At 39.5% G+C, this 12,287-nt stretch overlaps 1 protein-coding gene across 1 annotated transcript; it reads left to right on the top strand.

Annotated features, from left to right (window-relative positions):
- The first annotated feature begins 15 nt into the window (after positions 1-15).
- On the top strand, positions 16-10,353 carry anxa4 (annexin A4). Its single transcript, XM_086052866.1, has 13 exons — positions 16-140; positions 1,750-1,800; positions 4,181-4,268; positions 4,642-4,736; positions 5,490-5,603; positions 5,759-5,849; positions 6,879-6,958; positions 7,655-7,711; positions 7,808-7,901; positions 8,629-8,724; positions 8,804-8,862; positions 8,940-9,062; positions 10,102-10,353. Exons 2-13 carry the CDS (start codon positions 1,792-1,794, stop codon positions 10,156-10,158), a joined length of 963 nt encoding a protein of 320 aa, XP_085908992.1. The 5' UTR covers positions 16-140; positions 1,750-1,791; the 3' UTR covers positions 10,159-10,353.
- Positions 10,354-12,287: the final 1,934 nt, after the last annotated feature.

Genomic DNA, 12,287 nt, shown 5'->3' with positions numbered 1-12,287 from the left:
GCTCCTGCAAAAAAACAAAAAAACAAAAACGCAACATCAGAGTAGGTGGGACTTGAAGCCAGCTGAGTGATAAAACCTTTTAGTTTCCTGGTTTGCGTTGTCATTTGGCATACGTACAGACTGCACAACCACCGACACAGGTAGGGATTTTGTTCAGTTTGCGACGACATGAGTGTTTCGAGCAATACATAACGCTTCTTACGGTATTTGAACTTGACGCAATAGACTTCAGACTGCGGCACGGTATGGGCGCTCGGTCACTTCTGGGTGTGCCCAATTTTTTTTTTTTTTTTACAAGTTAACGGTTGCCTTCTAAAATCTAGGCCAACATGCCACTACTTCAACTCGGTTTAATAAGAGCAATCCCCTTTGGAATTGGGAAGTTAATAAATTTGGATTGTGCATGCATTCATTTTTCCAATCCCGTTGCACAATTCTTGAGCTGTGTTTCCTCTTATTTCTAACTGCATCGTAATTACATAAGCTGTGCTACAGAATCATACACCAAAAATAGATCGAGTCATACAAGATTGTTTATGGCTGAAAGAATGCATGATTGAAGTTTTAAAAAAGCAGCACATTGTGAAAGTGGTTAGCAAGCCTGCCTCAGTTCTGAGGTTGTCGGTTCAAATCTGCTTCCTTCCCGTGTGAAGTTTGCATGTTCTCTCCGTGCTGCCACCCACATTCCCAAAACATGCAGGTGGGGTTCATTGAAGACTTAAAGTTGCCCTTTGTGTTTACCTATATGTGCCATGTGATTACCAGGGTGTACCCCACCTTGGCCCCCAAAGTCAGCTGCTATAGGCTCCAGCTCACCTGTGACCCTAATGAGGACAAGCGCTTTAGAAAATGGATTAACGGATGGAAATAAATTAAAGAATAGTAGTAGTAGTAGCAGTCATGGAACAGCAAACACACACCCATGTGTGTGTTTACACACTCAAAGGAGTCAAACGTGTGATGATGACACACATTGTCACAAATACACCCAGTGGCAGCCCCGGGTTCTTCTGTTATGTATACAATGGAACTACAGTACATGTTAACAGTATTTGCATGTTTGATCACCTAATGTTTGTCTTGTTGAATTTCCCCTTGATGAAATGAGATGAAAAGTAGTGTTGAACATAGCTGGATGGATGGATACATTATAACAGTAATGGACATGTAATTAAAGAGGAAATGAAAAATAAATACAAAATCAATTAAATTATAGTCGCTGGTGGTGTAGTGGTGCACTCGCCTGTCTTGTGTGCGGGCAGCGTGGGATCAGTTTTCTACTCGGTGACGGTGTGTATGGATGCTGTTCATCTCTGTGCGTGCCCGGCTGGTGACCAATTCAGGGTGTAATCCGTCTTTCGCCCCAAGTCGGCTGGGATAACCTCCTGCTCAACCGGCTGCATGGACGGATAAATGAAATTGAATTCAATCTACAACCAGAGGGAGTATGGCTGGACCTCGCACGGACATTTCAGTGTGTAAGGTGATCCACGCAGGCAGGAAACAGTGAGCTGTGCGGTGTGGTTGATTTAATTACAGGTGTGTTCAGACAAAAGAACCAAACAAGTCTTAATGGAATTAGCCTGGACTTTAGAGAGCTCGTCAATAGGCAAATGTTTGTGAGCGAGAGCCTCCATGGGACGATGAAGTTCATGCATTATTCAGATGAGGGTTGATGAGGGTCACCATGGACAATACAACCTGATGCTACAGCTTTCATGTTATTAACTGAGCCACATTATTTTGCAGCTTTCTCTTAACGCCGCAAAAAACATCTCCATTCATCTCAATATGGCAGCGGTAAGTCCAGTGCTATTTTTTTCAAGCATCACTTTTACAGATTTTGTGTTGAATATGGCTAGACATTGAAATACAGTTGTGGTTAAAACACCTTCAAATTAGAGTAAAACGGTATCACTCATTTTATCTTAACGTTCTCTTCGACCCTTTTGTGTCATCTTCTACTCATTGAAACCCACTTCTCTGATTGGCTGACAAGTTTTAGTTAAAAATACCCAACAATAGCTCGGGCAGGCCAAAATTCTGAGACTTCAACGGAACAAAATTACCGATACTTGCCCTACAATTGGAATTATCTAGCACAAATGGAATATTATTTGTGAGAAGAGCAGTGTGGGCAGTAGAATCTGTCATGTACTTTTGCAGGAAATACTTTTTTTATTTTTTATGAATAATTTATTTCGTATGGAGAATTTTAGAAGCATTTGAAGTGCGCTTTTTTCTGTAGCAACCTGTGACTTCCTTGACTGACACTCTCTAACTTTTTATGAATTATAAAAAGTGATACAGTGCAACATATTGTATGGGGAGCCTCGGAACATGATACAGGGTCGCACAGTTGCATTGCAGGGAGTCCACACATTACATTACGCAAATATGCGGGGGTGAGCGGCCAGCTGTCATTTTTTCCGATGGTCGGGTTTTAATCAAGTTGGTAAGCATTGCATTGTGCGGCAGCCCTCAAGAATATGTTCTATGCAAGCCCACTAGTTGAAACAAGGCATTCTGATAAATATTGCATTTGTGGTATAAGACTTAATCCACCCATTTTTAAACCATCTCTGGGGGCGGCCATTTTGTCACTTCTGTCGACTGAAAATGACATCACAAGTGCTCAGGGCGCAGGTAACGACCAACCACAGCTCACCTGTTTTCTGAAGCTAAGCCGTGGTTGGAAAAGGGGTGGATTTTGCTGCTTAACTCATATTCCACAAACGCAATATTAATCAGAATGCCATGTTTCAACTAGTGGGCCTGCTGGGAACATATTTTAAAAAATGTGTTTGGGTTGATTTACACTTTAAATGTGATTGGTTTTTAGCAGAGGTGGGCACGTCAGTCTATCAGTCATCCTTCCATTCTTTTTTCAGGCTGGCCCAGTCCATCCATCGTCATTGGTGACTGCAAATCAGCATCGAGAACGTATTTACTACGTCAAAACTAAGCAGGCGCAGCACAAGCAGACTCGAGTTAAAAAAATTGTAAAACTGTTGTTTACCATTCGGTCCCACAGACTGCAATGACATTGTCCCATATTGTTTGTATTTCACCAATCACCATGCTGTGTGTGTGTTTTGCGTGCATGTGACCTAGTAATACAGGAGGTCATCAGGTTACGAACGAGTTCCATTCCTGCGCTAACGATGTAACCCGACCTTCAGTGTGAATCACAATTAAACCGGAATTAACCGGAAAGAATGCTGCTTTGTGATCACTGTAGCCTTCATAGGAGCTGAACCCTTCACATGGCCTAAAATACAGGCTTTGTCCTTAAAGTGGAAATCAACCCAAACATATTTTTTCAAGAATATGTTCCCAGCAGGCCCAATAGTTGAAACACAGCATTCTGATTAATAAGCAGCAAAATCCACCCCTTTTTAGTCGACTCAGGGGGCGGCTATTTTGTCATTTCTATCGACTGACAATGACATCACAACTACTCAGGGCTCAGGGAACGACCAATCACGGCTCAGCTTCAGAAAACAGATCAGCTCGTTATCTGAGCCCTGAGCAGTTGTGATGTCATTTTCAGTCGACAAAAGTGACAAAATGGCCGCCCCCAGAGAAGGCTAAAAACGAGTGAATTAACTCTTATTCTACAAACGAAATATTTATCAGATTGCCTTGTTTCAACTAGTGGCCTTGCATAGAACGTATTCTTGAAAAAAATATGTTTGGATTGACTTTCTCTTTAATAATGGTGCGGCCATGATGTGAATAAGGAGGGCGAAAAAGGCGCGGATAACGAGAAAATTACGCAGCACAAACACAGACACTCTACAGTCTACACTATGGGGCTGGAGACAAAATGGCGGACGAGATTCAGGCCTCGCCAAGTCGAAACAGCGTAGGACCTCCTGTACGTTCTCAATGTCGATTGGCTGTCTCCAATGACGACGGATTGAGCCGGCCTGAAATAATGACGGAACGAACTGACAGACTGACGTGCCCACCATTTGGTTTTTAGTTGTACTACATTTTACTGATGAGATTATTGAAGTTCCCCATGACTACTTGCCAAAATTCTTTTTAGTATAAAGAAACTAAATGTCATTATTATGACTCAAACATTATTTAACAGGCTTTCCCAAACTCTCAAACATCAGTTTCCCCCCACAGCTCTTTACTGATTTATTTGTTTATTTATTTAAACAACTAGACTGGAAACCGTGGAACAGTGAAGGAGGCGTCTGGGTTCGACCCAGAGGCAGACGCCCAGAAACTTCGCGGGGCCATGAAGGGAGCTGGTGAGTTTCACAAAACAGTGTCTCCATGGAAAGACAAACAGCTCCTCCTACTCTTTTGGAAAGTTAAAAAAAATCCATCTTGCTCATCGCCCGTTCATGCTAATGTCCTTGTGCTTTGTCTCATTTGTGTGCAGCTAGCTATGCATTGTAGCAAGCATTCGGCCACGATCTGTTTGCGACGATATAAATGGGAATGTTGATTTTGTTAGCGTAGTCATCCTCGCCTGACTCTATTCGAAACAGATGCTTTCTGTGTGGAGGCTAACTTGCTTTTCCCTGATTCTCTAACCAAATCACGAGACAGATGCCTCACCCTGGAGAACTGAAAATGATCGTCTTATTTTTTAACGGAGAAAAAAAAAATGTCTCGCAGGCACCGATGAGGCTGTCATCACTGAGGTATTAGCACACCGCACTATTGCCCAGAGACAGCGCATCAAGGAGGCCTTCAAACAGGCGGTGGGGAAGGTGAGAGTGAACAAATTGGTCTTTCTCCCTCCATGCTAATTATATAAAGAAACAAAAAGAGGCAGCTGTAGAGTTGGAAAACAGCTGCTTTCACATCTTAATTCCCCATCTGGAGCTTTTTTTCCTGCGTGCAAGGCAGAGTCGAGTTTTGTTGCGATGGCGTTGATCACGTGACTGTTAATCATTAGCACGAAAAAGCAGAAATGGATACGAGAACAGAAACGTGGACAGCGATTGCTTTGTAATCCGCAGGAAGGAGCATCGCACTATGCTGTAGAATCGATAAAAAATATGCAGCCACTATCTAACTACTATGTTTCATGGTCATTGAGATCATATATTAACTAAATGAGAAGAATGGTGATGTTTGCCACATTGATGAAGAGATATTGATCGGACTGCGCTGCTGTGGCAAGATCAGGGAAATTCGAAGAGAGTGAGTCATACTCTGATGACACTTTATGTACCCCGCACCAGATCAGGAGAATGGTGCAATTTCTTTTCAATGTCTTTCATTTTGAGAAGTGACAAGTATTGTTCCAATGAATTCCAGATTGAAAGGGGGACAAAATATGAAAATTTGTATATAAATAGTTGGGCCTCTGTAGTGCCTCCTCATTCGTCGAATTTGAAATTAAACAAATAAATCTTATTGTCTGTCACACCGGGAACACAAAACAGAATATTTGAAGCCTTACGAAACAGAATTATTTCCGGCTGTGTTTTGAATCGCTTTGTCCCCCACCTCCTCAGGACCTGGCTGACGAGCTGTCCTCAGAGCTGAGCGCGAACTTCCGCAGCGTGGTGCTGGGTCTGCTAATGCTGGCGCCCGCGTATGACGCCTACGAGCTCAGAAATGCCATGAAGGTCAGAGTTGCTCCGGGAAGTTTGGCGCTGCAAACAAAATGGGGGGAAAAAAAAGAATGTACTTAAATAAATCTGATCTAATGTTATTGTCATAAAGCTCTATTTTTAGAACACGTTCTGTGGGCTATGTGCTAACATTTATCGTATGACTACAGGGGGCTGGAACAGAGGAGGCGTGCCTCATTGATATTCTGGCTTCCAGGTCTAATGCTGAGATCAAAACCATCAATGCATTTTACAAGAAGCGTGAGTGTCAATTTTCCCATCAACAAGTGTTAAAACGGTAGTGTTGTTGCCAAAGTCGTAAACATGAGCACATAACAAACCTTGACAAGTATTTCTTGTCACTATAACCTCAATATTAGATATACCAAAGGCACAATATTAACAATTGTGCCTTTAAGAAACTGATTTGATTTAGCAGTGTGTTTATTAGTGTACAGTCACCCTAACTAAGTCATAAATCAAAATTAAAACAGCTCTCTTGGGCTGGACAATTTTGACAAATTATCCCATCGCCATTTTGTTTCGCTCAACATTGCGATCGTGATTTAATATGCAATTATAATTATAATTCTCTTATAATGTATTTTTTTAACAAACAAATTAATCTGTATTACAATAAATAGCAGATTATACATAAACGTGTTGGTTTTATAGGTTACACTTGTGCTAATATAAAGGCAAATTAATCTTGAATTAATATGAAAATTGATAAGAAATTTGCAACCTTTGCAGTGTGAAAATCACATTCCACTACATGTGATGCCAATTTGAATTCAATTAATTGTTCAGCCCTCTACCTTAGTATGATGCTGCTCTACACCATTGCAAACTACAACCACAGTAAAAAAAAAAAGGCAAGTAATCACTATCAAAATGGAAGTATTCTCAATTTTCATATTGTACTGGATCTTGTTAGAGTGTGTAAATGTACCCAAGAAAATAAGAAAATGTATTTAGACAAGTTACATTTGTGATACTATGATCTCAGTCCTGAGATTGTTTTTCCTTCATTTCAATCTTTTTTCAATGTCAGTGCAATTATATGTGGATTTTTTTATATTATGATGCGTTTTTTCCAAATTAGTCTTAATATTTCTGTTTTTCACTTTTTTTTTGCCGTTCTAATGGTTGTTTTGGTGCCATACGTTTTTTTCTGCATATTAGCCATGCTGTGTCAGCTAAAAAAAAAAAAAAAAAAAAAAATCAATCAATGCAGTTGCACACCACTCCCCATTTTAAACATCTATATAATTATATGTGTCCTGTCAGAATATGGGAAGGATCTGGAGGACGACGTGTGTGGAGACACGTCGGGAATGTTCCAGAGGGTTTTGGTCTCTTTACTCACGGTAAGATATCTCCAACACGCTAAACAATCATCCATCCATTTTCTACAGAGCTTGTTGTCAAGAAGGTCGTGGGTGAGCTGAAGCCTATCCAAGCTTATTGGGCGAGAAGTGTAAAACACCGTGGACTGGTCGCCAGCCAGTTGTAGGACACATAAAGACAAAACAACCAGGACACCTCACCTCACATTGACACCTGTACACAATTTAGAGGCTTCAGTAAATCTAACGTGCATGTTTTGGGCCAGAGGCTCATGCTTTACAGGCATGTTGAAATGGACATATGTGGAGGTGGTGTATTATTATTATGAGTCTGTACAAGGTTATTAGTTAACGAAAAAAAAAAAAAAAACTAAAACTAATGCTCCAACTAATAAAAATGAAACTAAAATGAAGCAAATAAAAACGAACAAACCTGCTCTAAAAACTAATGAAAACTAACAGAATTAAAAAAAGTAAAAAAGAAATAAGAACTAAGTATTATGAAAAAATCCCAAACTATTAAAACACTAGTGTGTACCTATACTGTATGTAATATTTAGTGTTATATGGTTCTTGACACGTCTGGAATGATTCAAAAGAAAAAGAGTTGAGATTGGAACCAAAACCTCTCGACTGTGAGGCAGAGGTGCTAGCCATTCGTTCACCGTGCTACCTGCAATGAAAGTATTACAAGAACACTTGTTGTTACTCACGCAGGCTGGGCGTGATGAAAGCGACTCAGTGAACGAGGCCCAGGCTTTGCAGGATGCCAAGGCAAGGATTTATTTAGATCTTTAGACAAATTATTCAATATATAAATAATTTAAATATAAAAATGAAGCCATAAATGAATCAATGTTCCACTTGCAGGAAATCTACGAGGCAGGCGAGGCTCGATGGGGAACGGACGAGGTGAAATTCCTGACTGTGCTTTGTGTCAGGAACCACAAGCATCTGTTACGAGGTATTCACGCACACGCGTAAAAATGTCAAGTTCTGGGGATTTCTTTGACTTCCCGTCATGAGGGCCTTGCCTGTAAAAACGTCTGCTTTCGTCACCAAATGTGTCGTGCGGAATGTATTCACTTTGCTTTTTTCATATTTTGTTGTTTAAAAACGTGAGGGATGGTACGAAATGGCATGAGCAAAACTGCCCAAGGATAAGGGCGCCCTGCTTGTGGCATCATATAAAAGACTCGATGTTGTAATGGCGACCAAATGTGCATCAGCCAAGTACAGCGAACCCCTGAAAATGCAGTATTCACTGTTATCTATTTGCAACCTGGCCTGATCGCAGATTTTCTTTTTGAACCTATCCTCCGCTATTTGCTGAAAGACTCTCATATTCACTGCTTTTGTGCTCATGCCAAATTAATAACAATTTTACATTGGCGCCATCTGGTGGCATCTTGCTGCAGAGGAATTATGTTTAAGAGAATTAAGTAGCTGCATTTAGACAAAGGTAATCCAAAATCGCCATAGTAGTATTTTTTTGCACTTTTTTTCCAAGTTGTCATTAAAAGCTGTTGTGTGTACAATTTTAAGGGGACTTTTTTTTCTAAATTCCATTTTGGAATCAGGCTATAAGGAAAACGTGGAGCACTGAATACTTTAATGGACTCTATTATTTAATATCCAGTACCTGAATGTTTGCTTGCTTCTTTGCTCAATTTACTTTGTTTTTTGTTCAGTGTTCGAAGAGTACCAGAAAATATCGGGGAAAGACATTGAGGAAAGCATCAAGAGGGAGATGTCAGGTTGTCTGGAGGATGTCTTCTTGGCCATAGGTGAGTCGATTACGCCGATAACAATGCTGTAGGTGTTGACGGCGGGCAGACATATTTACTTTGTGTTGTCTTCCTCCAGTGAAATGCATCAGGAACAAGCATGCCTTCTTTGCGGAACGTCTCTACAAATCAATGAAGGTGGCTCGCTCATGCTTCAGTGGGACCATTAAAAAATCAAGGTGACATGTTTGCTGACATTGAGTGCGTGTGGGCAGGGTCTGGGCACCACAGACAGTGTGCTCGTGAGGATCATGGTGTCGAGGGCCGAGATTGACATGTTGGACATCAAGGCGCAATTCCTGAAGATGTATGGCAAGTCCCTGCACTCGTTCATTAAGGTGAGATACTCAATCATCAGTCAACTTATCAATCAGTCGCTCAGCAATGCACTAATGCTGGAATGAACTTATCTATCTATCTGAACCCACAGATCGTTTACAATTGTAGGACTCTATAACTATTTTATATATATATATATATATATATATATATATATATATATATATATATGCAGTATATATTAGGGATGTCACAATATCGCTATATCGCAATATTAAAATTGCCACAATTTATCATCATCGTCGTGTCACGATATTAATAGCAGCAAATCTGTTTCAAAGCCCAAGTTGTTTTCCATTTGTGCAGTTCCAACACTGCCTGGTGGTTAGTTTATAAGTGCAGTTTAATTTGATGCTATTTTTTGGCACCTATAATGGATGGATAGACGTTTAAAACCCAAGCTAAATGCCAGATAAAGGAGAACATAACACATTTGAGTTCCTCCACAAATTGATCCGATTCACAATGTGTGCGTGCATTAGCAAGTAAGTGCCTCAATATTAGGTGTTCGGTAATTGTGGGTCATCTTTTTCTTTTCGAATGCTGTTATTATGTAAAAAAAAAAAAAAAAAAAAACAGAATATTGACTTGGTTTTTTTTATCTCTTTTTTTTTGTACAATATCGTGAGCAATTATACAGTATTGTGAAGTTTCAATATATCGCCAACCTCCCCACTATATCGTGATAATTATCATATCGTGACGATTGGATATTGTGACATTCCTAGTATATATACTTTCAGGCCAGCCCACTATATATATATATATATATATATATATTAGTGTGCAGATCTGTGTAATTGGTGCATGTAGTGGACTCAACCTAGCTGCCAAATCATAGATGTAGATGCTGCGTCAAAACTCAGAAATCAGAATCTGTGTATTTCAGAGATTTAGATACAAGCATTAAAAAGTCAAGTTTCGATAATATCCCCCCTTTAAATTGGTACATTTTGAAAATCAGGTTACCAGATTGTCTTCAATAAAGTCACTGACTGCAGCTACACTCCTCTTCACCAGTTTCCTTCCTTTCTCTAGGGAGATACGTCCGGTGACTACCGCAAAATCCTTCTGGAACTGTGTGGAGGAGAGTAAAAAGAAACACCAGAGGCAGAGAACAGCCATCCACATTTTGTTCACATTGTCAGCACATCGTCAGCCCTACTGTGTGTGGATGATTCTCACTTTTTCTAATCTCCTATGGCCTTTACATTTCTCAACTTCAACTTACCACGGTGCCTTGTTTTACTGTATCTATGGCCAATTAAACCAAAGACCAGTGACCTTTTACACATGTCAGTGTTTTTCTTATCGATCCCTTCTTTAAGGATTTACGCATGGTAATAGTTCTAATATGTGCCTCCGCCTCTTTACTGACACAAAAGACGAATGTTATTGGACTCTTGTCTTGTTACCGCCCATTGAAGTCCATTTGTTTAATTGAAGCCATTCTTCATGTGTTGAGTCAGCCCCTCAATTACATTAACAGCCTCCTAGCTGCAATTTTAGACAGTAAAGTATACGCTAATCAAGTTAAGGACGAGGTCCCTATCCTCAAATTCCCGTCTCAGCCAGAAGTTGTCGGGCACACACAGTGTAGCTGTTCCCGCTTCGGCCACTGTGGGGCACTAGCACAACTCAAAAGTTGGAAGCAAGGTAAAGTAGGCGTATTTTGTGTTTGACAGAGTACAAAACTCAATGTCATTGTAGCTCACCTGTTTTCTGAAGCTGAGCCATGATTGGTCGCTACCTGAGCAACTGCGATACCAGTTTCAGTCGACATTAAGTGGCAAAATGGCCGCCCCGAGATGGACAACAACAGGTGGATTTTACTGCATAACTCACATTCCACAAACGCAATATTAAACAGAATGCCATGTTTAGACAGGTGGGGCTACATAGAACATATCCTTGTAAAGAAAATTGTGGCTGTTGACAGCTTCCCATTTTAAACAATATATATACCAGTTAATCATGTTTTTTTAATAAACTCAATAGTTGTTTGAGTTGTGCACTAAACTTTTATTAAGTGAAATCGGTTTCCTCAAACCATTTGAGTTGAACTGCCTCATCAAGTTTTACAGTGTTGATGTGAATGTGAGTGAATGAATGCTTGTTTGTCTCTATGCACCCTGCGACCAGTTCAGATCGAGCGTACCTCGGCTCTCGCCTAAAGTCAGATTAGCCTCTAGCATCCAATGAGGATAAGCGAAAATTGACTTCAACCTATTTTTTTTTTTTTTTTGCATCCATCTTGGCGCGTCTTGCCTGATGTGTAAATGCGACATTGATGTCATTTTCAAAAACTGCAGGGGACTTAACGAGTTCTATTCTGCATGCAGCGAGAGGAGACGGTGACTATTCACTAATATGAAGGATAGAATACGTTACATTTCAGGAGATGTGGTGAATGTACATCTTTGTCGGATATTTGAGGTGACGTGTACGGAGAAATATTAAAAGAGGAACGCCCGCAGAGAACATTTGGAACAAGACCATTTCAAAAAGTCACGGTGCGTGACATGTATCTCAAGGAGAATCTCAAAGATACGTTTGGATTGCTTTTTCTTTGGCTTTTTTCCTTCTAGATTTTCTGATGATGCAATGAAAAGGGTTCCATGAAAAGTGTCAAAAGTACGATGCTAACCACAGAATCAGAAATGTAACGTAATGTTTTACAAATCAGTGTCAAACCAAATTGATTTAGTTGTTTTAAATATCGTACTGTATAGTTAAATAAATAAATATATATATATATATATATTTTTTTTTTAATATTGCAATTAAAAATGTGCATATCGGAATTATAGATTTTTTTAATCTTGCCTGATTAAATAAAATTATATATATATATATATATATATATATATATATATATATATATATATATATATATATATATATATATATATATATATATATATATATATATATATATATATATATACACAGTTTGAAGTATGAATTTGTGAGTAAATACATGTCCGAAAGTCAAACTAAATTAAATAAATCCATGTCAACACATTTTTCTTTCTGCCTTTCTCTTTGATTCACTTTGAAAGTGGAGTATACTGTATGTAATTCAATCACAGTACAAGAGCTCGTTTTACCCTGTGGGAGTTTTGAGTGGAAAGTGGAATTACATAAAGGTGAAGGCATTGTAGATAACTGAATTCAGGCACATGTAGACAGTTTTAGGGGCAAGTGTTCAAGCTAAAAAAAAG

Source organism: Filicampus tigris, chromosome 15 (assembly GCF_054856515.1).
Source record: "Filicampus tigris isolate MCC_2025a chromosome 15, RoL_Ftig_1.0, whole genome shotgun sequence".
Lineage (NCBI taxonomy): Eukaryota > Metazoa > Chordata > Actinopteri > Syngnathiformes > Syngnathidae > Filicampus > Filicampus tigris.
The sequence above is the reverse complement of the archived record's forward strand: the minus strand, read 5'-3'. Positions and strand labels throughout refer to the sequence as shown.

Coding starts and splice junctions, on each gene's coding strand:
- anxa4 (XM_086052866.1), top strand. Junction 4,737..5,489: donor TCAAACAGGCGGTGGGGAAG/GTGAGAGTGAAC, acceptor CCACCTCCTCAG/GACCTGGCTGACGAGCTGTC. Junction 8,725..8,803: donor GGATGTCTTCTTGGCCATAG/GTGAGTCGATTA, acceptor GTCTTCCTCCAG/TGAAATGCATCAGGAACAAG.